Source organism: Pseudorca crassidens, chromosome 15, assembly GCF_039906515.1.
Source record: "Pseudorca crassidens isolate mPseCra1 chromosome 15, mPseCra1.hap1, whole genome shotgun sequence".
In the NCBI taxonomy this organism is placed as follows: Eukaryota; Metazoa; Chordata; class Mammalia; order Artiodactyla; family Delphinidae; genus Pseudorca; species Pseudorca crassidens.
The window spans coordinates 6,611,017-6,636,742 of record NC_090310.1 but is presented as its reverse complement, the minus strand read 5'-3'; the positions used below and the strand labels follow the sequence as shown (position 1 = coordinate 6,636,742).

The 25,726-nt window shown below is 45.7% G+C and overlaps 1 protein-coding gene across 1 annotated transcript; it reads right to left on the bottom strand.

Annotated features, from left to right (window-relative positions):
• Nucleotides 1-234: 234 nt before the first annotated feature.
• On the bottom strand, nucleotides 235-25,597 carry STAG3 (STAG3 cohesin complex component). Its single transcript, XM_067705712.1, has 34 exons — nucleotides 25,450-25,597; nucleotides 24,126-24,308; nucleotides 22,913-23,015; nucleotides 22,409-22,525; nucleotides 20,589-20,685; nucleotides 19,788-19,864; nucleotides 19,298-19,502; nucleotides 18,717-18,868; nucleotides 15,598-15,671; nucleotides 14,308-14,431; nucleotides 13,724-13,822; nucleotides 13,437-13,516; nucleotides 12,999-13,106; nucleotides 12,617-12,731; nucleotides 12,349-12,454; nucleotides 12,060-12,163; nucleotides 11,726-11,818; nucleotides 11,527-11,616; nucleotides 11,066-11,266; nucleotides 10,876-10,946; nucleotides 10,681-10,768; nucleotides 10,130-10,210; nucleotides 9,950-10,042; nucleotides 9,621-9,789; nucleotides 9,389-9,525; nucleotides 8,515-8,616; nucleotides 7,848-7,996; nucleotides 7,461-7,589; nucleotides 7,204-7,361; nucleotides 2,792-2,966; nucleotides 2,442-2,543; nucleotides 2,063-2,141; nucleotides 923-982; nucleotides 235-642 (listed from the first exon to the last, which is right to left on the bottom strand). The coding sequence occupies exons 2-34, from the start codon at nucleotides 24,296-24,298 to the stop codon at nucleotides 634-636; spliced, it is 3,720 nt and encodes a 1,239-aa protein (XP_067561813.1). The 5' UTR covers nucleotides 24,299-24,308; nucleotides 25,450-25,597; the 3' UTR covers nucleotides 235-633.
• Between the last annotated feature and the right edge of the window lie 129 nt (nucleotides 25,598-25,726).

The window sequence follows — 25,726 nt, the reverse complement described above, 5'->3', positions numbered from 1 at the left end:
CCCACTTACTAAGCAATACATCCCTAAAAGCCAGCGTACAAAGCACCTAGCGGGTGTGTGTGTGTGTGTGTGTGTGCGCGCGTGTGTGCGTGCAATGCACCTGGTACATGGGACCACAGGGCTAGGCAGAGCTGCGTAAGACTCCAGGAAAGAACCTGACCTCCATCAGTTTAACAATCGCTCAAGCCACAACCTGGAATTGACTCAAACATGTTTATTGAGCTAAATCAGCAAGGCACAAAAGAGGCTAGGAAAGACATTCCCAAAATACAGAAAAACTAATGGGCTCCTTCCATTCAACACAGGCAGTGCCCCTCTCCAATACTGAGGCGAAGCTCCCACCCCTCCAAACAGCAGAAAATAGGCACTCTGCTCAAACAGAGGGACAGAGCCATGGTGCACCAGGAAGGACAGGGGGCTTATGACTGCTCTATCCTAGCAGCATCAGAGAAAGGTCAGTCAGAGAAAGGTCAGGTTAGAAAGGCACAGCCCACCTCTCCTTCCCCTGGGGAAGGGGAAGGGGAAGTGATGATTCCTTTTGCTCCGTTTCCCATTGGCCTTTTCCAAGTGGTCATGTCGTAGAGGTGCGGAGTGGAGATGGGGAGTGGAGATGGGGAGGGACATAGGATCATGTCAGAAATCCTACAATGAGAAAGATGAAAGTAAGATACAGAGACCTAACAACAGACCAAAGGGCAAAGAGATGATTGCAAGGTCCTCCAGAGGACAACTCTCATTCTCTTCCTGTATCACCCCTCCCCCAGCATACCCCTAAAGCCCCAAGGCAGCTGAGACAGCAGGCCAGGGGCTGTGGCCTTTCTTTCCACCTACTTGACAGGCACATGTGCTACCTGCCAGCGTCTCCCAAGGATGCACAACTCCTCTTAACCTGCCTTCCACAGTCTGTTTTGGGGACGCTCACCTCAGTGTTCAGCTCTGTAAAATCTAAGAGGTCCAGCCCGTGCTCACTGGGGGAAGACTGCTAAGAGAGAATGGGATCAAAAATCAGAAAGGTCCCTCCCCACTCCCATCACCTGCAAACAACAACAAAAGGTCCCTTTCCAGTCTCGTGACAAGCTTGAAGGCTGGGGTAGGTCCCTGAAGCAGCCAGGGAGGGAAGAGGAGCAAAGTCAGAGTGGGCAGCAGCGTCAGAGTCATCAGAGAAGTGCTTCCTCTCCTGGCCTGCCAACTGAGACCCTTAAATTTGTTCAGCTTTGGAACGAGAGAATGGGGTTTTTCCTGAGGGGACTTTAGGAAAGACTGATAGAGGCCTTGCTGTCTAGTCTCTGGGTTGAACATGTTATCTGGTTTTCCCTTTGAGCACAAGACCTCCACTCCCCTCTTCTACTGTGTCCTTTCTCCACCTTCAAAGAGAAGAGAAGGGAGCAGAACAGCAGCAGACACACAATCCTTTTCTGTTTATAAGGCGCCTTCACTTCGTATTTTGTGTAAAAGGTCCATTTTAAAGATGAGGGGATTGAGAGGGGTTAAGGAGCTAACTTGATAAAGTGGTAAAACGGGAAGACTTTTAGGTCTCCTCACTCGAATTGCATGCTTCTCCTACTGAACTGGCAGCATATCCTCCTGAGGAAGCAGGCAGGCAAGGGTAGAAAATGGAGTGACTGGAGGAAGAGGGACTGGGGCAGCCCTCTAAGGAGACAGGAAGGAAGGTCGGCTGTGCCTGTGTGCATGTGTTATGAAGAGACTTGCTGAACGGGCTGCAAGGTTGGAGACTGGGTGACCTTCCATCTCTGTCTAGCTCTAGGACTCCCTTTAATTCTTAGTAGATTAAGAGGCAAAATACCTATAAGGGGATTGAGAGTGTGGGAGTGCTATTCCAGTCCAATGGTATTTAAAATTTTCCCCCCCTATTTCCTTAAAGTCCAAGCAAAGTCAACAGCAACTTACAAACCCTTCCTCCTTTACTCTATGATTCTTTCAAAACATCTTGGGCAGCTTCCAAGGACAAGGCATCATCAGGACAGAGGAGAATCACAATAGTTTCTCTCCCTCACATCTGCTTCCAGTTCTAGAGGGAGAAGGGACTGTTGGATCCACTCACCTTGCCTGTACCTTGCCACTCTTCACTTGAGTCATTCTGAATTTCTACTTCTTCTTCATCCTCTTCCATCAGGCTGAGCCTGGAAACAGTGGCAAAGAGTAGAGGTTTTCAAGGACCCCGGAGAGTTTCTCAGAGGCATCCCAGGGGAACAGGGTGGGCAGTAAGCAGACCAGGGCTCCAGAGTCCCACTCCAGCTTCAATCAAAGCAGCTCTACTTATATCTGTTTTACATACTAGGGTTCCATGTTACACTGGAAGGAAGTGTTCTGTGGTTAAAACAAGTCCACAAAGCACCAGCATAGAAGCAATGAGAAGGAAAGAATCCCCTCACAATGGGTGACATCTGAAGTGAAGACAGAAGATGATGAGAAAAGCTCACCGGGTCAGCCGGCTGCCCAGACCAGGACCCAAAGAGTTGAGTGGAGTCTGGAAATGCTGTGGACTCGAGGACCTTAACCTCTGGGCACCTAAAAGGGGCTGGCTGTTGGGAATGAAGGTGGATCAGTGACAAGGGTTAAAAACAAAGGTAAAAAGAGGAGGTAAAGTGGCCAGCATGAAAGCCAGTAAAAAGCTCAGAGTGGAGGGAAAAAGAGAAAATGTAAACCTAAGAAAGGGGAAAGGACCGGAGAAGAACCCGAGAATGAGGGGGCGCTGTGGGAGGGAACAACGCAACAGAAATGACGAGACACCAAACTGGGACGTCACAGCCGGGCTCTCCTGGGGCCGCACCCTTGGGTAAATGCCAATTCTGAGCCGCCGCCTTCTTCCATCTCTTCCAATCCCCCCAGGGGCTGCCTACTTTTCACAGCCGTTGAGGTGAGGGTGGGTGTGGGTGGGATACTGTTCAGCTGTAGGCTTTCCTCCTGTGATGCAGAGATGTCCTCTCTGTGCCGCCTGGAGGGGCCTGCAAAGCAGCAGAGGCACATGTTAACTGTAAACCAGGTACCACCACAGACACTTTTAGTTTTTCAAGACCTGCTCAGAATTTGGTAAGGAAAAGTTATAAAAGAAGGGAATGGAAAACCTAGATGGTCTCATTATGACACGACTAAAAACGAGTACAGCCCTATGTACTATAAAAAGTAGGGTTTACAGAATTGTACCAAGGATTTGTCCAAGAAAAGCTCATTACACAGCTTAGAAAACAAGAAGGAAAGAGACATACATTCCACAGATAAACAGTAACATACAAACACGAATGTGAGAGAGGGTTGGAGTCCCTAAGATTGAGAGGTCTCAGTTAATCAATGAAGACATCTGAAATCCTATTCATTCAAGATTTCTGTAGTGAGAAAAAGCTTAGAATGGCCTGAAATGAGGGAGGAAACATGAGGGTTAAGGAGAAACAGAAAAACGGGAGACTGGATTTTTTAGAAGCCAGAAAAAATGAGATAACGGCAATGTCAGCACAGTTCTAATATGAAGGGTAAATGGAAGACCTGGGGCTCAAAATATTAAGGACTCCTGCAGAGCTCTAGGAAGGCAGAGGAGGAGAAAAAAACCCAAAATGTCTTAGAAAACCTAGGTAATGCTATTTTTAAAACATAAGTCAAATCCATATTAGAATTTGTCAACTGTAAACGTTCATACCCCCATTATCCTCCCTCCCCACAGCCTTGTTTGTACACTGAAACCGGCAACCGGAGAGTGAGCTGCTTCTGGTTTAAGCAGAGGGCTATCGAAACAGGGAAGAGCCACGTCCGTGAGCTGTGTTCCCAGAGAATAAACCTTGGGCCCCCACGTGACTCCTAATCTCTCCAACCTATTATCACTGGTGTAATGTCCACAGATTTAGCCCTGGGACCTCTCCCTATCTCCATCTTCACTGGCTCCCTTAGCCATTCAGGTTCATGACTTTAAGTACCAACTCCCACATCTATCTCAAGTCTGCCTGCCCCCCTCCTCCAAATTCCTGTCTGTCCAACATCTCCACCTGTAGTAACATGGCTCATACTAAAGCCCTGGTTTCATTTCTCACTCACAGCCTTCCCCATCTCAGGTGCTATCAACTCCATCCTTCCAGTTATTAGGCCAAAATCCTTGGAGTCATCCTCAACTCCTTTCTTTCTTACATCTTACATTCTTTCTTATTATGAGGTCCTATTAGTGATATCTTGGAAGTATGTCCAGAATCTGGCCACTTCTCACCATATCCGCTGCTCCCCTGGCTCACACACTCTCATCTCCTGTCTGGGCCCCCACAGCAGCCTCCTCACCAGCTCCTTGGCTTCAACCCCTGCCTCTCCTTCGGTCAGTTCTCAACACAGCAGCCAGAAGGAACCCCTTAAAATTTAAGGCAAATCCTGTCAATCCTGTGCTCAAATCCTCCAATGTTTACCCATCTCACTGTCAGTAAAAGCTGGAGTCTTTATTCTGGCTCGTATGCTCTGGACTCCTACGACCTCTTTGGTCTCATATCCTACACAGTCTCCATTCAGCAATACCGGCCTTCTCTGCTGTTCCTTGAATGTGCCAGAGACATTCCCACCATGGCCTCTGGACCGGCTGCACCCTCTAGTCTGCTATTCTGATATACACAAGGCACCCCCTCTTTCACTTCCTTCAGTTTTCTCCCCTGCATTCATGTTCTCTCCAAGGCCTTCCCCAATCACTCTTTGTAAGACTGCAATCCCCACCTCATCAGTATTTCCCCATCCCCAGTTCACTGCAGTATTCTCAGCACAACTGAGCACAAGGTGCTCAGTAAGTGTCTGCTGAATGAACAATGGAACCGATCTTTTCAGTTTTCTCCTACCTTTACAAACTCTGTTTTAGGCAAACCAATCTATACATCTATGTGCTTTGGCAAAATCTTACCTTTCTATGTTCTGCTTGTGCTCTTCTGCTAGCCCATGATACTCACTCCTCTGTTCAACTTATATAAATCTTACCCATTTTTCAAGATCCGGCTTAAATCCCATCTTCTTGATAAAGCCTTCACAGATCAACTAAACTTAAAATGATACCTTCCTTCCCTGAATTCTATAGCATTCCTCTGTCAAATCCCTGGGAATTTATTACTTAGTGGTGACTTCATAACTCAGATTTTCTATAAATGTATTTGCTTTCTTTTCTATTAGATGGTAAGCTGCTTGAGAATCCTTCATGGCCTCTAAAACACCTAACACAGTATCTCGCATATAGTATGTCCTTAGGTGGTATACAAAAGACATTAAAAGGAATTCATACCCTACCTCACAACACACACAAAAATTAACTCGAAATGGATCACAGGGCTTCCCTGGTGGCGCAGTGGTTGAGAGTCCACCTGCCGATGCAGGGGACACGGGTTCGTGCCCCGGTCCGGGAAGATCCCACATGCCGCAGAGCAGCTAGGCCCATGAGCCATGGCCGCTGAGGCTGCGCGTCCGGAGCCTGTGCTCCACAACGGGAGAGGCCACAACAGTGAAAGGCCCGCGTACCGCAAAAAAAAAAAAAAAAAAGGGTCACAGACCTAAATGTATTAGCTGTAACTAGAAAACTCTTAGAAGAAAACACAGGAATTTGTGACTTTAGGCAATAGCTTCTTAAGACATCAAAAGCACATGCAACAAAAAAAATAGATAAGTTGAATTTCACCAAAATTAAGAACTTCTGTATTTTCAAAGGACACCATCAAGAAAATTAAGACAACCCACAGAATGGAAGAAAATTTTTCTGTACCATACATCCGATAAGAGACTTTTGTCTAGAATATGTAAAGAACTCAACAAGAAAAGGACAACCCAATTTTTAAATGAGCAAAGGATTTGAACAGACATTTCTCTGAAGAAGATATACAAATAGCCAATAAGCATGTGAAAAGATGCTCAACAGCATTAGTCCTTAGAGAAATGCAAATTTAAACTACAATGAATGAGATACCAATCCACAGCCACTAGGAGATGGATAAAATAAAAAAGACAATAACAAGTGTTTGCATGAATGTAGAGAAACTGGGGCCCTTGTACATTGCTGTTGGGATTGTAAAATGATGTAGGCACTTTGGAAAACAATTTGGTAGTTCCTCATAAAATTACAGAGTTACCATCTGATCCAGCAATTTCAGTTCTTAGGTATATCTCAAGAGAAGTGAAAACCTACATCCACACAAAAACCTACACATGAATGTTCACAGCACCATTATGCCTAACAGAAAGTGGAAACAACCTAAATGTCAATTAACTGATGAATGGATAAATAAAATATGGCATATCCACTCAATGGAATGCTTTTTGGTCATGAAAAGTTATGAGGTACTGATAAATGCTAAGCATGGATGAACCTTGAAAACATGATGCTTAGTAAAAGACACACAAGGCCACATACCATATGATTCCATTTATACAAAATGTCTAAGAATAGGCAAACCCAGAGACAGGAAGTAGATTAGTTATGCTGCCTAGGCTGCGGGAATGGGGAGAATGGCGAATGACTACTAACATTTTAAAATGTACCCTAGGGCTTCCCTGGTGGCGCAGTGGTTGAGAGTCCGCCTACCGATGCAGGGGACATGGGTTCGTGCCCCGGTCCGGGAAGATCCCACATGCTGCGGAGCGGCTGGGCCCGTGAGCCATGGCCACTGAGCCTGCGCATCCGGAGCCTGTGCTCCGCAATGGGAGAGGCCACAACAGTGAGAGGCCTGCATACCACAAAAAAAAATTTTTTTAATAAAAATAAAATGTACCGTAAAAAGCACAAACATACACCTCAAACTTGTGATTTCTAGGATATTACCACTTAAGATGAGACTATATTTTTAAAAAAAAAGAAAATCAGTTTAAAGAAAACAACTGGTAAATTATAAGACAGGTAGTGATCTGAAGATTAAAAAATCACGAAGGTTATATAAAAATCTTTAAAAATTGGAAAATAACAAGACGTCACAGAGAGGCATCCTAAATGTACAGATTTCTGAGTTCAATCTCTGGTTTTATGATTAGTTTCTATTTAATTTTTCACAGAAGTTCGCTGTTTTTAGTTGGCTAGATAAACCTTGAAGAAAATGAGTACCCTTAATGATAGTAGGTGATTAATGAAATAATTATTTGACCAGACACAAGAGTTTGAAGGAGGCAAAAGCCAATATGCTGCGTATCTAGGTAGTGGCGATCAAGGAAGTAGCACTGAGCACCCTGATACCTGCATTCACAGCACTTTACCTTCAATGCGCCTCTTCTTGGAGCGGGGGTAGCCCTGAGGATTGGCCTCTGCTGTACTCTCTACAGGGCTGAGGGACTGGCAGTAGGTGGTGACTGGACCCCAGGGACGGCCAGGTGCCTGGGAGACATGTTGCAGACACTTTTCCAGGTAGGACAGTCTAAGAAAGGGGTGGGATGGAGAGGCTGAAGTGGTCACAGGCCCTCGCCACACCCTTCTTCTCTAACTCCCATCTTTATCCACCCACGCCCTAACTTACAGCAGCTGCTTGTCCTGATGGAAGAGTCGGGGGGAGAACTCTGAAAGGAGCTCCAGGAATGCCAGATTTGGGGGCTGACTGGAGGAGCCAGCTGGAGGAAGCTCAGACAAGGAGAACCTGATGCCTTCCCTTGGTTGAGCAAAATCATTTTAGGAAGAGAGTCCCTTCCCACTTCCCTCCCAGGGCTGAGGCATCCTGTCCAAGTGCTTCTTCCCCTGGACCCAGCCTGTCTCCAAAGGATACCCGCTCACCAACTCTACTGCGACTCCTCGACATGCTTACCCTCCCCCTCTGAGACCTCACTCCCAGCCCTCCCTGTACCCAGCCTCTGGCTCAGCCCTCTTAGGAAGATTCAAGTACCTTGCTTTCCAACCAATACTTCCTTACTTGTGTAGCATGACCACAAGGTCACGGTTCTGTAGCTGCTGGGGTCCAAAGCTCAAGGCAAACCTCCTGGCCAGGTCCCTCATCTCGATGAAGGCTGGAAGCTCATTCAGGCCCTGGGGCCCCTGTTCCTGCAGCAGTTCTGTGTATAACTGTGTCCAGGAGACATGGCACATTTGGGAAAGGGAGGAACAAGATAGAAACAAGGAAGTATAGCATTCCCTTCTCTGCCCAGAAATCCGAAAGGGCTTGGGACACCATCTGCTATTTTTACTCTTTCTTTCCTCCTAGGACACTGACCCTATTCCTGACCCCCTTGCAACAGAGAGAGGCTTCACCCTGCTCTGTAACAATAAAAATGTCTGTAGTAACTGAAGGGGTTGAGAGAGAACAGACTAGAAAAAGAATTAGGAATTCCCTATCACTTTATTGTTGGTGCTCCCATGTCCTAACTGACGTGGAGTTTCTATGGGGTTGGGGTGGAAACAGCCCACAGTTAAAAAAAATACTTTTTATGGCTCCGTTAACTGTGAAGGTGACTGTCATGTGGAATAAAAGCCAAAGTAAATCAGAAACTTCCTGCTCTGAAGGATCTCATGTTCTAGACAGCTGTGGGTGGGCTGCAAGGAGGGCACGTCAGGTCTGAGGCACTGTAGGCAGAAGGGCATACCTGCTTGAGGCTCAGCAGCAGGATTCGGGAACAGTGACTTCGGTCAATCTGCCTTGCTCTAGTTAACGTTTCCTTGATAATGTCACCATAGTCATTGTAGAACTGAGGGAAAAGAAGTGGAGAAGATACTGTTTGACCACAGGAAAAAACTATTTCTTTTGTTTTGTTTCTTCACAGCCCTAACCGTATCTCTTTCCGAAACAGCCTTAGGTAGGGAAATGTGAACCTAAGCATAAAACAACTCATACTAGACCATACTTCTAACCAACAGGTACAAAGCCCCAAAGAAATCAGTTTAGGCAAATAAGGGAAGAAACTCTGCCCTGAGCCCATTTCTTGGAGAAGAAGGATATTAAGCCTGCCAGAGCCCAGTGTCATCCAGCACCGAAGCCTTTGCTATTTGTCTCTCCCCACTAGAACAGAAGCTCCAGGAAGAAGGAACCGTTGACTATTTTGTTCACTGAGGTGTCCTTAGTGCCTGGGATAGTACGTACTCAATAAAGAGAAATCAACACAATGCTGGATTGAGGAAATGAGGTATATATCTAGGTATCTTGTGAGGACTGATCCCTCTTCCATTCTTATTTCCCTTTCTTACATTACCCCATTCCATAGACTAGATTCACACACACAAAAAAATCTGGACAAGAAGAATAAGATACTTTCCCTCCAATGAATTTCTTCCTCCTAACAGTTTTTTCTCCACTAACTATTTACTACTAAAGTCTCTTTTCTTTGTCCTTTTATTCTAAACTATTGGCCTTCCCCCCTGCTTCTCCTTTTAAGCCTGATACCATCATCTCTCCAACCCTCCTTTCTGTAGTGCTACAGAGTCTGCAGCCATGGCCATGCTCAGCTTGGCGCCCTGCTGTACCTTGTTGTAGTGTTTGAAAACATCCGAGGCTGCGTCCATCTCCAGCACCCCATAAAGCAACAGCTTGCAGAACCCAGCCAGGAGGCGGCGCCGCTGGTGCAGCTGCTCTATCTGTAAATGATCCTCCTGGGAATGACCTGCTTCACACCAAGTGCAGAATGGGAAACATCAGAATCACAGATTCAGACCTCCTGCCCTATATGCCTGAGCCCCAGGTATACAGCCCCTGTACCACTGCCCAGTCCTCCAGGCTGGATGAAGACGTGGTCCATGAGGAAGCTGGCCAGCTCAGACTGGAGAGTGGCTTCAGGAATAAAGACAAGGGGCCTAAGGAACTCTCGTCCCCCGACAATCATCTGAGGGCCGAAGATGAGCAGCAGATCACTTAACAATACAAAAGCCTGTCAGGGAAAAAAAGAACGCTTAAAAAGGACAGAATATTGACCAAGACAGAAATTACATTGCCAATTTCCCCTCAGAACGGGGTTTCCTCAGACCACAGGGTCGGGGTCGGGGGGATGACTCACATCCTGACATACGCTCACTTGAGAAAACGCTCACCTGCTCCTGAATCTCAGGATCCACATCTGAGAGGCAGTTCTGGCAGAGTTCACAGAAGGCCACCATCCTGCCCTTCAAATTCAACAGCTGCTTCTATGGAGACAATGGCTTCAGCAGGGAGAAATGAAGGAAGACACGGACTCCTCCATTCCCGTTCCCCCTACTCAGACCCATTTTCACCTGGGAAGCATCTGATCCAGATACGTGGGTTAGTGTCCAGAGAATGGAAAAATAGACAAGAGTCAAGGCTGGTAAGATCACCTGTAACAACCAAGTGTGACAAAATGAGGGTCAGGAGTAAGGGGCAGGTGGGGAGAGAGAGACAGACAGGCAGATACACACAAAGGAGGGAAAAAAGAAAAAAGCAGACAGAAGAGAGAAAATGAGATTAGGAGAGACCCAATTCCTTTTCCGGTAGAAAAAAACTGATTCTGGAAGTCTTCAGAGGATGCTATCCTGAGTAGGAATGCCACCTCTCCCTAATTTATTTAAAGTCTCCTAGACCCCCTCAATATTATCCTTGACTCTCCAGAAACCAGAGAGAATAGCTGTTTTCAGGTGCTGGAAAGTACAGTCACCTTCCAAGATTGGGATGGAAGGAACGACACACATGATCAAGATCTCTCTCTCTCTCATCTGCTCCACAGCCCCGGGACTCGAACTGCATATGTGGTGGCCACCTAGGACACAGCCCTTAAAACTCCTCTCCTGCCTCCAACTTGTCTACTTGCCTGGTGAGGAACCTCTCCTGTGTCCACAGCCTTCCGGAGGAGTCGGTAGCAGGGCTCATAGAGCTCCCAGCGAGTTAGGTCATGGGCACTTTGGGGGGCGGGGAGAGAAAAACGTTACACTGGAAGAGAATGAGAGGAATCAACCCCACAGACAGTGGTAGAAACAGAAGAAGGAGCAGGAGGGGAGCTGCTCACTTGTAGAAGGCAGAGAGGCGCTTCAGGGTGGCTGCCAGACTGTACACCTCATCCTCATCTAGGAAGGAAGACTGAGGAAGAAAGAAGGTCCACAGTGGGATTTCCCCAAGAACTCACAGATCCACACCCCCATCTTGGGGCCTCTCCCACAAAAGTCTGGGGTGTCCCATCACGCAGCCCCACTTCCAACCTGCAGCAGCTCTTCAAGCTCCTGCTGGAAGCGGTCAGTCAGCAGATCCACAAGTTGGCTGCGGGCAAAGTCCACCCGGCTGAAGAACGTGAACTCCGGATTACACAGCAGATAGAGGGCATGAGCACCAGCCTCAAGCACCGCTGGTTCTGCGTGCTTCACCACCACCTCCTGGAGCTGCTGCAGGAGCAGCTCCAGGTGCTGAGAGAGAAAACGGTGGGAGAAGACCGTGCTGTGGGGGGGGGCAGGGAGGACAACTCCTCCGGGAGGGTCTAGAGGTGGGGAGGAAAGAAACAGGGTCGAAAGCTTTAAACTTCAAGCATAAGATGCCTCAGAAAGGGAGGGCTTATTGGTTTTTCTAGAATCCAGGCTCTTGAGAAAAACTGGATACTGGCAGTAGAACCTTTGGCCCTAGGATGAAAGTAGCAAAGTATAGGGAATGTGTCCTCCTCTCTCCTCACTTTCTCCAAGCGCCTGGTGCAGTAGATGTTGAGGTCAAAGTAGTTGAGAAGCTGCAGCAGGGGAGCAACCTTCTCTGCATCAGCTGAGAACTGTGGTGATTGAGAGGGAAGCCTACTTATTACCTGCTATACTGCTAATCTGGAGGCCAGTTCCTTCCACCCGCTCATTCCCAGAGGCTGAGCAGTGGGGACCCTCTACCTTGGCCAGGAGCTGGGGAAGCAGGGGGATGAGGTGCTCAGTCAGCTTCACCTTGTCGTCGGCTTGGATCTTACGTTCTTTGGGTGTTAAGCCCTGGAATTACAATCATTTGGGGGTGGGGGTAAAAGTGTGTGTACATGTATTCCTCTGCCCAACAATTTTATCTTCCCAGGAAGGAAAACTCAGCAGCTCCCTTCAATTTCTTTCTCTGGAAATGGAATTCTTTGAGGGGCAGAGGAAGGAGCACCTGAACCTAAGACTTGAGAATTAGGACAGACAATACCTGCCTGGATTTAATATTGCTAAGCAACCTACCCTGCCCCTCTTGCCATACCTTCCTCCCCGTGACCCGCCCCACAGGCGGGTGACCCTCGGAAGCTTGCCGGACACTGGACACAAGGATTTCTGTCAGTGTGCTCTCCTGTACGTCGCCCAGGTCTGAGGTGGCAGGAGGATGGAAAACAGAATCACAGGGTGGCCACCCTCCATCTCCAAGGACCCCACCACCCCACCGCCCCACCGCCCATGACACCTATGTCTTTCACAAGTCAGGAGAGAAATCTCTCCTGGTTTCCTACTAGGAGATGAGAGGTCCCCTCCCCTGGCTACCAGGTGGCACACACTCTGGTCCTTCTCCAGCAGCAGGCTTGTCAGACTCTCCCAGTCCTTCAGCTGAGGCCCCGCACAGTCCCACAGGCTGTCTACTAAGTATGCAGCGTGGTAATGGAGCTGTGGAAGAAGACAGATGTTAAGTTACTGACGCCACATGTTAAAACTCTAGAAATTGGCTACTAATGAACCATTTCTCTCCTTCCTGCAGTGCCAGCTCCCATCCTTCTCTACCTGAAGGTCTTACGCCTGAGAGCCCAACAGCTCCTTTTCATACGTCACCTCACTCTCCACAAAAAAGGACAGCAGAAGGTGGAAGAAAGTCCTCTGGGAGCGTGGACTTCGGCGTCGCTCTCTCTCACCCACCGTTCTTGTCTCACACTCAGGGCAGAAAAGCCTGGTAGAGGGGACACAGGGAAAGGGCATAGCACGGAAGGAAGTAAGCAGTGCAACAGTTACCATGGAAGGAAGAAACAGTTCAAGGAGAGGATTAAAGAAAAAAGAGGCACAGAGCTAAGGAAAGCCCCAAGGTGTTGAGAAGGGAAGGAGACACCAAGGGAGACTTTATAGGTATGGGGAGCCCTTAGAAAGAGCACCAGCTGATGATGGAGAGAAAACAACAGATGATGGTGTTAAAGGAACAAACGAAAAGAGGCCCACTCACTTCCAGTACAGAAACTCCCCCACAGCAGAGGCCAGGGCTCTGTTAGAGGCATACACAACAGGGTAGATGCTCTCACAGTCTGCCTCTGTCAGCATCCCTTCCATGTTCCTGCCAGGAGAAACGCAGAACAAGCAGGTGGATATGGATGTCGTCCTCTAGCCTCTAACTAAGGCTAGAAACAAAAAGGGAAAACCAACAAGGATTAACTCACAAAGAACTTCCAAATGGAAGAGTGGAAAACAGAGGGATATGAAGAGTTAGAGAAGATAGGAAATTTGCCCCCTGAAGATCCTGCAACTCGGGAGTGACCTCTGTCTTTCAACCTGTATATAAACAAGAGTCAACCTATGATCCGCGGAGGGATAGGACTCTGGAAGGGCCTGCCTGATGCTGAAAGGTAAGTCTGAGATGCTTGCCTCTCCACTTCCCAGGACTCACTTAAGAATAAGTGTTAGTAACCTGACGGCCTCCACTGCCACGTCATACTCTCGGTCCATGACCATGGAAACCAACCGGTCCTGTAAAAAGGAGAACATTGCTCAATAGCTCATTATATCCATCCCAAAACACCGCTTTCTTAGAATCTGAGGGATTCCTAAAGACAGGGTGTAGAAGCAGACACTGGGATATCTATGGATATATAAAAGTAATAGACATGGATAAATGAGGTGGGGAAATGGGAACCGCAGACAGAGCCAAGCACAGGAGCACTGTCCCGATTTTACCTTAAAGCGGCTGGTAAAGAGCTCCAGGCGTGCAGTCCAGTCTCGGTTGCCATACAGCCCTTTTAGAGCCTTCAAGCACTTCAGACGGACTTCTCGATGCTACTGAGTAGAAGGGAAATGTGGCTGACTCCTCCTCTACTCACCCTCACTGGGCCTCCATACCTCCCTCTCAGATTACTCATTCTGGGCCTGGGTGTCCTCTGTATCGAGGACTCTGAGATGTCTCAGAGACAATGAACAGCTGTCTTCTCACTTAAAATCCAACAGGATCACAGCAGAATTTAGCAATCATGATTAAAAGGATCTTTTGGCTACCACCCTAGCACTTGCATTACCACCCTGTCAACTTTCTCGCCTTTCCATAGGGAAAGTCTTTCTCCACTCGACTGTGGTTTTGAGGCATTTAATCTCCTAGATATATCTTTCTCTCTCCTAACTTATCCTACCCTCACAAATACTGGGGGAACTTCGAGGTTCAGTGTCTTGATGAGTTGATCACTGACCACTAGTGAAACACCTAAGTGGCAGTACCAGGAAAAGCTGAAGCATCCTAGGGCAGGGAAGAGGACTGACTCAACTCTCACCTTATCATGCAGGGTCCAGCCAATATATTTTAAATAGCTGTCAGTGAGGAAAGAGGTACTGTAGCTTTGTATCCAAGACCCAATCTCCTCAATGCAGATAGCACGGATCTCAGGAAGGACATCCCTAGGCACAGAGAGAAACTGACCCTTATTACCTTCTCTCCAAACTCACTTTCCATCCCAGCAGATATCTCTGTCACAGGAGAATCTATTTTCTTGCCTAAACACCAGGTACTAGGCCTTTCATTTCCTCCTCCCAATGTGAATATTTTAAAAAGTGAACACTTTCTTTCTGTAACCAACCTATGAAATAGTTGAACTTATCCTCCATGCCCCTTTTAAAAACCGATTTTGGAATTTAATTTAGCTGTTGCCCAAACTGCGTGTGTGTGTGTGCGTGTGCGTGTGTGTCTAATTGAGGTACAGTTGATATACAATATAAGTTTCAGGTACAACATAGTGATTCACAATTTTTAAAGGTTATATTTATAGTTACTATAAAATATAAGCTATATTCCCTGTGTTGTACAATATATCCACCTGTCTGTTTTGCTTCCACTTCAAGAAAAGATTACATCAGCTAAAGGGTTCTGGAAAGGCAGAGGTTGAAATCTAGGTAAGAGTGAGACACAAATACTGAGGAAGAAGTTCTTTACCCAGTATAAAACTCCCCTGCCGGGCTTCCCTGGTGGCGCAGTGGTTGAGAGTCTGCCTGCCAATGCAGGGGACATGGGTTCATGCCCCGGCCCAGGAAGATCCCACATGCCGCGGAGCGGCTGGGCCCGTGAGCCATGGCTGCTGAGCCTGCGCGAACGGAGCCTGTGCTCCGCAAAGGGAGAGGCCACAACAGTGAGAGGCCCGCGTACCAAAAAAAACAAAAAAACAGAAAAAAAAACCTCCCCTGCCTTTAGCACAGTGTAAGGCACAGTGAAGTGGGCTAGGAAAAGGCTTGCCGAGCTGTACACCCTCAGAAAGGTCCTGCCTTTTGGCTCTCTGCTCTTGTCCTCTCAAGGCTCAAGCCCCAGAAAGATGGGGCAGGGGAGGTCTCAGGCAAAGCTGGAGCAGAAGAATACTCAGCAATGCCTTACCCTCTTATCGTCTCTCCCAGAAGAATTTACACGATCCTTTGTAGGCGGGGATAAACTAAACCTAATTTGGAACATTTGTTGCCCCAGCTGCGCTAGCTGTGGGACTAACCAGATAACTCAGGGTTAGGAGGAGACCTTGTCACTTCTACAGACTCCATAACTGAGGACCAGCCACTTCAATGAGAGGAGCCCAGTAACTCACCTGTACCGATGTACAAAGACACCCCTGAAGAGGGCATTCATCATTCCCTCAATCTCCTCTTGATGCTCTCTGAGCTGGAGGACAGGGAGTAACAGGTCAATCTCTCATGTCCCCCAATAATATAAGGCCACAAAAATATAAGAAAAGCATGACATCCACCTACTTCCTATTAATAGGAGGACACAGTCTGAACCTCTGGTATCCTTTGTTCCCTTTTAAACCTTCTAATTTTTTTTTTAAATTTTCAGGACATTTGGCTTTACTTCCCACACGTTCATAATACTTCTATCTCCCCAAATCATTTTTCCCCCACATGAGAAATATACATCTATAGTAAGGTATGAAAGTTACAGGCCTCTAACTTTCTCTCTCTTTCTATGGATTAGATAACTTGGAAAAGAGTATCACCTACTCATCCACTTGTGACAGTGGACAGGCCGGTGAAATCAGGCAGTCAATAGATACATCTAAAATACAAAGTTGATGAGAAGGGTGGAGTTTGCAAACAAAAGTAATTAAACTAATCAGTCAAAAGCAGCGAAAAAGAAAATGTAGCCAATAAGTTATCAGAATAGAAAAAGGTTAAACCTTCTAATTCTGGAAGAAGCCGTATAGTCAACTAATGCCTCAGAGATTTGTGTTTGGAAAAAATAATATCCCTTCTGTGTCTCATTATTTTGACTATCTTTGGCTATTCAGAGGCCCTAGCTGGTAGTTATACATGTTTTTGACTAACAACAATGGGGAAAAAAATTTTAATAAATGCAGTTTGACAAAAGAAGCGCAACAAAAAAAAGAGAAGGAAGAGATTGTATCAGTGGTTCTCAACTGGTGGCTCCCAGGGGACATTCAGCAATGTCTGTAGACATTTTTGGTTGTCATAACCTGGGAAGGTACTACTGCCATCTAGTGGATAGAGGACAGAGATGCTGCTAAACATCCTGTAATGCCAGGACAGCTCCCTAAATGTCATTGTTGAGAAACCCTAGATTAGATGAATAACAGATAACAAAGAAGCAGAATTACAAGGGAACATTCTTTAAGACAACTGCCCCAACTCTTCAATAAATCAATATATTGGGGGAAAATGCGGGGGGGGGGGGGGGGAGCAGAGGTTCTGTATAAAAGAGACTTAAGAAACACAACAACCCAATGTAATGCATAGTTCTTAATTAAATCCTGGTTGGAATTAACCAGATATAAAAGGTATTTTGGGGACAAGTGGAATATTTTAAATATGAATTGGGATTAAAAATATTAGGGAATCACTGTTAATATTTTTGGATATGAAAATGGTATTAGGATTATGTAGTAACATGTTTTTGAGATGACATACTTAAGTCTTTAGGTTGAAATACCAATATGCCCATAATTTAATACAAAATAGTAAAAAAAAAAATAGATGAAGCAAATATAGTGAAATATTAGTTAAAACTAAATTTAAATCTAGTTAAATCTAGATTTAAATTAAATAATCTAGTTAAATCTAGATTTGTATGTGGTGTTCATTCTACCAGTGTTATCTATTTTTCTGAACGTTTGAAAATTTTCATACTTAAAGGAAAAGGAGAGAGGGAGGGAAGGAGGAAAAGTGTGTCATCAGTACCAAATTCTATGTAAATCGAAAAGGGATACTGAAAAAAGGTCATTGGCTATAGGGATTAAGAAGTCACTGGTTTGGGCTTCCCTGGTGGCGCACTGGTTGAGAGTCCGCCTGCCGATGCAGGGGACACAGGTTCGTGCCTCGGTCTGGGAAGATCCCAAATGCCACGGAGTGGCTGGGCCCGTAAGCCATGGCCGTTGAGCCTGCGTGTCCAGAGCCTGTGCTCCGCAACGGGAGAGGCCACAACAGTGAGAGGCCCCCATACCGCAAAAAAAAAAAAGTCACTGGTTTGTTGAAAATAACTTGAAAGAAAAAAAATGGGGATAGAAGCTAGGTAGTGAAAGGATTCAGTTGGATATTAAGGAAGTAAGGAAATTCTAAAAGGAAGGATAGAAATGGAGTAGCTCATAGAGGAGAATGAAAGAAGATTCAAGGGCTTATATACATTTATAAGTGGAGAGAGGAAAACAGTGGTGAGGGAGAGATTAAAGACAGAAAGCAAAACGATAACTGATGAAGCAAGAGGCCAGAGAAGTCCAAATAATAGGAGTCACCCTAGTGTATATAATTTAAGATTTGACACAGACCCAGTACACATAAGATTTAAGACATACTGACAGTGAAAATAGCAAAAGAGAATCAGGAAAGTATAGATCATTCTCTAATGATTTAGCATGGAAGATATGTTTGGTGAGGGCTGGAAAACAGTCAACTGGCATAGTTACACATGATAAGTCCTGCCAACCTCATGGTGGGGGAGGTCTCAGATACTTAGGGGGAATGAGGGGAAAGTCAGTGTTAGTCTCACGATAGACACAGCTGTTTGAAGGTTTAATCAGTGTAAAAGATTTTGTTGGGGTTTATGTCCTCCAGTGGTCTTCTTCAAGTTTAACAGGCAACAAAGCAAGTACCTACTATGTGCCCAGCTAGGCAATTTATTCATCTCATTTAATCTTCACAAAAAGAATTATTCCCTTTTTAAAGGAAAGGAAACTGAAGCTTAGAGATTACATAAGGCCATGGAGCTAGTAGCTAACTGGAACAGAATTTAAACGCAGGAGAGATTGAAAGGCCTGTGTCCTATCCATTTCTTGAACACTTGGCCTCCCGCATCAGTGGCTGGCCTTCAGTACTCCTGTGGTAACCTGCATACTGCACACTTGACAAGAAAGTCAATGCTTAACCCCCTGCACAAGATGCAGGCACAACATTTAAACACCTGTGATAATGAATGCAGACAATGGAAACTGAGCAAAAGTGGAATCATAGAGAACTCTAAAATTTACTCTAAACTAGAAATGCTCTATTGAGCCCACATCCCAGAAACAAAGTGAGCATGCAATAACCTCTGACCGGAGGAGTCTATTAAACTATTGCCAGACTCCATCATTCATGATCTCAAAGCTTGCCTGGGGGACTGTGCCTTAGCAGAGAGAAGCTTGGGGACTGATAAGGTGGGCTGCAGCAGCTGTGATGGAAGCAGCAGAGGAGGGAAGAGGCAGGGAACACTTCTCACCTCTTTGCGTTTCTCCAACAGGCTCTCCAGTCGCTCAGGTGCTCTCTGTCCTGGCCCCTTGTTTCGTTCAGTCTCGTACTGACGTTGATTGTTGTCCTTGTGCAGACTCAGTTGGAAGGCAACTCTTACCAAGGAGGTCATCAGCTTCATGGCTTTGAGTCAGTAAAAATAAGATAACGAGATCATTAATTAAGTCAGAGAGAGGGAGGGTAGGTTCAAAAAAGAAGGAAAAAAAGGGCAGTGAAAAAGAAAAGCTAGAGCAGGGTGACCCTAAAATCCTAAGACTCACTGTTCTGGAGTGGATTTTTTCTCTCCCTAACTCTTTTGGGCTTCCTTTAATGCTTAGCATATTCCCAGTGGTGAGCTATAAGAAACACGTTAAGGCTGGAAACTATCACTGTAATCCACTCCTTTTTACAATTCCACTAATGAGAAACTGGATGGAGGTTTGGGATAAAAGAAGCATGACCCTGAAGTAAAGAGCTAGAATGCAGGTAGGAAAGAAGATCCAGGACTGGAGAACAGAGGAAAGTTCTACCAACCCCCAAGAGAACACTGACAGAATAAAAGTGACTGCTTACCAGCCAGGGTGCTAGTGTGACGGAAGGCACGGACTTGGGAGTCTGAGAGGCCAGTGAGCAGAGAGATGAGGTTGTCCATAGGGAAGCCATCATAGAGGAGGCTATACTGGCACCGATAGACCAACGTCCTCACAAATTCACAGAAGCTGCCCTGGAACTTCTTCCAGGATGGGCCTGGAGCTATCAGAGGATAGTCTCCTGAGTCCTATAAAAGAGGTTATGAAAAGGATGGAAAAGTTATTACCAGGTCTATGAAGTCACAGGGACTGGATGTCAAAACCCAATAGTATAGTAAAAATGTATCTCTTATACCTCATTTTCAACTCTACAGGCCTATTCAGATAACGTGTATAGGTCCCTTTTGCTCCCAAGAGATTAAACTCCTCTTTCTAAAAGCTATCCTATTTCCCAGAATCAGAAAGAGGAGGATAATGGGCCTTGTATTTTGCAAAAAAGAGTGGCAAGAGGATCCTGGACTGTCTTCCTCCACCTCATTAAACTGTTCTGTTAGCTGCTGGATGATCTCCGAGTTGGACATCTTCTTGAACATCTCAGGGGTCACAGTGCCTGAGAAATGGAGGAGATGAGGTACTTAGAAGGCAAATAACAGGACACCATGACCATTTAACATACACATTTGAAGATGAGCTAGGAAATATACTGAAAAGAGCTTAGGTGGGGAATCAGAAGACCTGAATCCTAGTCATAAATCTGCTGCCATCTAACTGAGTACCTGCTATAAGGCAACCTCTCTAGAAAACCCAAGGGAATCAAACAGTGGAAAACTATGGTTAAAAAAATATTCCAAACAATCAAAAAACAAAGAAAACTATGCCAGATTCTTATAATACAATCTGCAGACGTATAAGACTAAAGTTAGGTCATGGCCTCTGGGGACCTGGGGCCCCACAGCTTCAGTGGAGAAATATGCGATGAAGTGGCTGAGAAATAAGGAATAAGAAAATAAAAGATTATTTCATTTAGAGAAAGGAAGAGTAAAAGTCTGATGGTCCATTTCCAAATTTGTAAACATCATACCATCACAATAGCATGATTATTTATTTTTCTCCAAAGTGTCTTGTCTCCAAACCAACACATTTCCTTACTGGATCTCTTCCCTACTTACCAATCAACAATGTAGTCGGCACTAGTTAAATAAGTGAAATTTTTCTTACGCTTTTCCCTCCCCATTTATTTAGGAAATGCCTAATCCTACACATCTAAAAGGAGGAAAAGTTTTACAATATAGGAGCAAAGCCTGGGGATTAGAAAAGGGTAGGAGTTTCCTCACCTTTACATCCACATGATCGGATGAAAAAGTTAATGAGCTCCAGGAATCCTGCATCCTGGTCTTGCTTGTAGCTATCCAGCCACTCATCTACCAAAGACTAGGAAAACAATGTGGATGATTTCTATTTCTGGCAACATGACAGACTAGAAATTCTGTATAAGCTTTCTAACTGAAGCATCTAAACTTCTAATTAAAATATTAAAACATCTTTTAAAATGTATTGCTAAACCAGAATAAAAGGTAAAATTCCAATAAAAGCCAAAAATGAAGTGAAGGTAGCAGTTCTGAGAGATAAGCAAGCTGACTTTTGCTCTGAGGGGTCTCTTAACTACAGACAGTTAGGAAACTAACTTTCTGTCCAGATGGCTGCATGGAATGTAGAGCATAGGAGATAGAGCCTAAGGGGCTTCCAAAAACAGTAGTCCAAAAGGAGGCTCCTGCAAAGAGTCACACCCTCATGAAAGCAAGAATGAGAAATAAACCTATAGGTAAGATGGGGACAGCAAGAAAACTAGCTTGTTATGACCTTAGTGTGGGGTAGAGGGAAAAACAAATTGTCCCTTGAGAATTCAAAACCATAAGCCAGTTCCCATATTTGGATTTGCAGTCAAGATCCACATTACCTCTACAGTCAAAATAACCTCAATCAGATAATTTAATTAAAAGTGACTCTGGGGGCTTCCCTGGTGGCGCAGTGGTTGAGAATCCGCCTGCCAATGCAGGGGACACGGGTTCGTGCCCCAGCCCGGGAAGATCTCACGTGCTGCGGAGAGGCTGGGCCCGTGAGCCATGGCTGCTGAGCCTGCACGTCCGGAGCCTGTGCTCCGCAACGGGAGAGGCCACAGCAGTGAGAGGCCCGCGTATCGCAAAAAAAAAAAAAAAAAAAAAAAAAGTGACTCTGGAGCATCCTCACTCAACCACCAAAAGCAAACGTAGGTTTCCTCTCTTAACAACCCATCTTCAACCCAGGCCCCAAAGAATTCCAACACACAGAAACCAGTAACAAAAACAGAAAAACTCCGTATGTTTGAAAATTTTTAGTTTTTCTAAAAACTAGAAAAATCCACACTATACATCAATAAGGGTCAATCTCAAACAACTGAAATAATTTAAGTCATAGAAAACTAATGAACGACTCATTCACTTAAATTAAGGAAAACACATTCATTGGTGAGAAAATTATAATGAGAGACAAGGGAATGGTTAACAGAAAATTCATTCTAGTAGTTATCTCTGGGTGGTGAGGGAACTGGGGGAGTAAGGTGGAGGGAGGATACACAAGGGTCTCTACAGCACCATTAAGGTTTCATTTCTTGAGCTGGGGCTAGAGGCCTGGGTGATCACTGAAAAAAAATTTTTAAGCACATATATGCCTTTCATGTTTTTAGATGGTAATTACAATAAAATTATTGAAAAAGAAATGTAAGAAGAGAAAAAAGATATGTGGGGAGGGAAAAAAATTAGGTATAACTGTCGAAGTGGAGCTAAAAAGTGACAAGGGTGAACAAGTTGCCACCCAAATCCAAGCTTCTCCTCTACATTATCCAATGCCTTTCCTTGTCTCCTCCATCAATCAATCAAGGGAAAATCTATTCTGTTCTGTGATACTATTAGGAAAGGAACATTCCCTCTCATGTAAGATTCCCCTTACATCAATCCCTCCAAGGATTCACTCTGTGGTCTTATCTGCCTTTCCTGATACAGGTTATGTTCACTAAAATGTCTACATTAAATCAAGTTTGTAAGCACTTGTACTTATCTTTCCACCCAGCGAGGGGTAAGATGGTATCAAGAAACAGAGATGAGACACTCTGTTTTACCTGCATGTCACTTTTGGCAGCTTTCACAGCCTCAAAGAGATCACTGGCTGGTGGCTCTGACTCTTTCTGACCATGAGCACGTACCATTTGGGACCCCTTCTTTGGACGTTTTGCCACCTAGTAAGCATAAAGAGATCACGAATATCTTTAAAAAGTGAAAGTGACATTAACGCTCGGTCTCATCACACAGGTAGGCTTAAGCTGCCAATTCCACAGCAGAGTTTGAGTTACTGACTCAGATTAGAAATAACTGACTTTATATTGTAAACGTTATTATTTCTAGCCTCTTGTCCTTTTAAAAGTCCCTAAGCCCCATTCCTGTTCCTCTATACCCTAATACCCTCTTCTCTTATTCTTTGCTCTTCAAAATCTGCCTTCTTCCTACTTCTGTCCCTTAACACTTTTTAAGCCTTGTCTTTTCATCAAGCATATCAGCTGACCTCTTCTAGGTTTTCTTTTGCTGCTTCCCAGACCAGGTTCAAAAACAGAACAAAACTGACTCACTGGGGTTGTTTTGAGTGGTCGTTTTGCTGCTCTCTTCTTTACATTTCGTCTCAAGTTGTCTTCGAAGTCACTGCCTTCACCAGCTGACAAAGATTCACTATCCCTGTGAGGGAGTGTGGTTCTGCTTAGATACAACACCCTAGTCCCTATATATAAAAGGGTAAATGAATTATAGTTTCTTTTTGTCTCTAACTTTACATCCCTCTCCATGAGAAAAATATATTCAGATTTTAAGAAGAGATGAGCTTACTGTTGCCAGGAAGTAGGGACAACGTCTTAAGGGAAAACTTTCACTTGAATAAACCATTGGAGATGAACAACTGAGGTAGGTAAAGGACAACCCTTTCTTAATATCCTCTCTGAATAAGAAAATCAAAAGATATTCACATTTAAAAAAAGATATTCACATAAGCAGTGAGGGGATCACTGCTGAGTAGAGAAAAATGGCTCAGTAAGTCATGTATTACTAATACACAAACCAGAGATTAATACGTGCCTGGTGTTAAATTTTACCTCTTGAAAACAAATTCACGTCTTGTTGATTAGGGTTAAATTTACAAAATAGATATAACCTGGTGCCAAACAGCTGCACTGACAAATAGAAATGATTCAGAAGAGACCAATTAAAATTACCATGGGATACTCTTATAACTGAAGTATAACCTTTAAAAATTGTGAATCATTATGTGGTACACCTGAAACTTATACAATATTGTATATCAACTATACCGCAATAAAAAAAATTACCAGGGGATAAATCAGACCTTGATTAATTTTTTCCTGGAAAGATTTTTTTAAAACCCAAGACATACTCATACAATCTTCCAGAATAAGCTCATAAATGCCAACAGCTACGGACCTCTTTATAAAACCACAAACAAAAGAACTACAGGACACCAACTACAAAGTATACACTAGTTTTCAGGTACCAAATAAAGAACTCTTTTCCCTTTCCCCCATCTGTGGGCCCCCACCGGAGGCTGTCCGTGAACACACAAAAGTGTTCAAGAAAGGTTCAGACAAGTTGGATGATGGATTCAGAACAGGATGGATTATTCTTGACGCCTCCAACACGTAGGGCAGCTGAAACCCAGCCTGTTCTGAACCAGTATAGCATCTCCTGGCTTTTCATAGTCACACACGTGTTGCCACTTTACCCGTCTGTTACATGAAAATGAGAAAAGCTGCGGACAACGCAACCAACCCCACTCACCCCTCCGATGTCTGGTCCGAGTCCCTGTCATCGCAGGGCACAGCGACAGACGAACTAGAAGACGCAGACATGCTCCTCGGCCCAGTCCCCACAGCTCTGCGCAGCGGGGAGGACCCACTGCTCGGGGAGGAGGAGCTATGGGACTGGGAGGACGACGACCGCAGGGTGGCCATGGTGGTCCAACTGCGGGAGAGAGAGAGAAGGGGTAAGGCTTCCTGTCCCACCACGTCTCCATCCGCAGCCCTGACGACCCCCCTTGTTTCCAAGGGAACTGCTTTGGAACTCGGGGAGTGGGGGACCCACAAAAAAATAAGACGGAGCACACACTGTAGATCAACTACAGGTCAAATTAAAAAAGAACAGCACAGCTTCTATGGTTTCTCCTGGGATAAACCATAATAGAAAAGAATATTTTAAAAAACGTATGTGTATATATAACTGAGTCACTCTGCTGTACAGCAGAGACTAGCACAACACTGTAAATCTTCTATTACTTCAACTGAGAAAAAAAAAAAAAAAAAAAAGAGACGGTGGGCTTCCCTGGTGGCGCAGTGGTTGAGAGTCCGCCTGCCGATGCAGGGGACGCGGGTTCGTGCCCCGGTCTGGGAGGATCCCACATGCCGCGGAGCGGCTGGGCCCATGAGCCATGGCCGCTGAGCCTGCGCGAACGGAGCCTGTGCTCCGCAACGGGAGAGGCCACAGCAGTGAGAGGCCCGCGTACCGCTAAATAAATAAAAAAAAAAAAAGACGGAGACAGTCCCGACCTGAGGCATCAGGGCGTTAAAGACACCACGGCCCCAACGCCGACCTCCGGTTTGGAGTCACTCCCCAAGCACCGAGGAAGGCACACACCAGGGCAGCTTAAAACACACCCCTCTCCCCAGGATTCGGAGTTAACTGCCAGTGAAAGAAAACCAGCTCACAGAGTGCAAACGAGAAACAAGAACCGCCCCCCCAACCCCCCCCCACCCCCACAGAAGCACCTAGACTTCCATTTCTAAAAGGCTAGAACGGGACTCCTCAAGGACCCGGCTGTGACGCGCTTAACGATTTGGGGCTAGAGGCGCCATCAGAACCAGGCCGGAAACGCTGAAGGAGTCACGGAAAGCTCGCATTCTCCATTTTTCCAGAAGAGGGGATCTCTACTCAACGCTGGGCTACGCTATTTGAGCGGAGGAGCCGTCTAACCGCTGAGGAGAGCGACTATCAGCCTTTGGGTCTGGGATTCCTGGCCACTGTGGAGGAGGGTATGGAAAAGGGAAAGTCCTCTCTCAGGGCCAGAGTGTGGGGGAGGGCGACCGCCTGGGTCAAAGGGGAGCCTCACTGTCTGAACCCGGAACAGCGACTTCTGGCCGAGCTGCGTTGAGGAAAAGTCACCACCGCGGGTCCCTTGGGTCTCTGTGGTCACCCTTCCCCACCAGCCCCACAGTCCGGCACGGGCGCCCGCCGCTTCCCTTCTGGGTGGCAGAAGACTCCAGAAAAACGCGGGAAGGCGCGGGGTGTGCGGTGCGCAGGCGCGAGCCCAACGGCTCGTCTCAGGGCGGGCAAACTGTCGCGAGGCTTGGGCGCGTGCGAGCTCGTGCTCACCACGTTCCAGTCAC

Bases quoted from the DNA above. Each gene is read 5' to 3' on its own strand.
- STAG3 (XM_067705712.1), bottom strand. From the start codon at position 24,298: ATGGCCACCCTGCGGTCGTCGTCCTCCCAGTCCCATAGCTCCTCCTCC. The intron at 12,732-12,998 runs GTGAGTGGGCCT...CCCCTCTACCAG, and splicing joins GGGGAGTTTCTGTACTGGAA to GCTTTTCTGCCCTGAGTGTG. The intron at 2,967-7,203 runs GTAAAGTGCTGT...GCTGCTTTGCAG, and splicing joins CAAGAAGAGGCGCATTGAAG to GCCCCTCCAGGCGGCACAGA.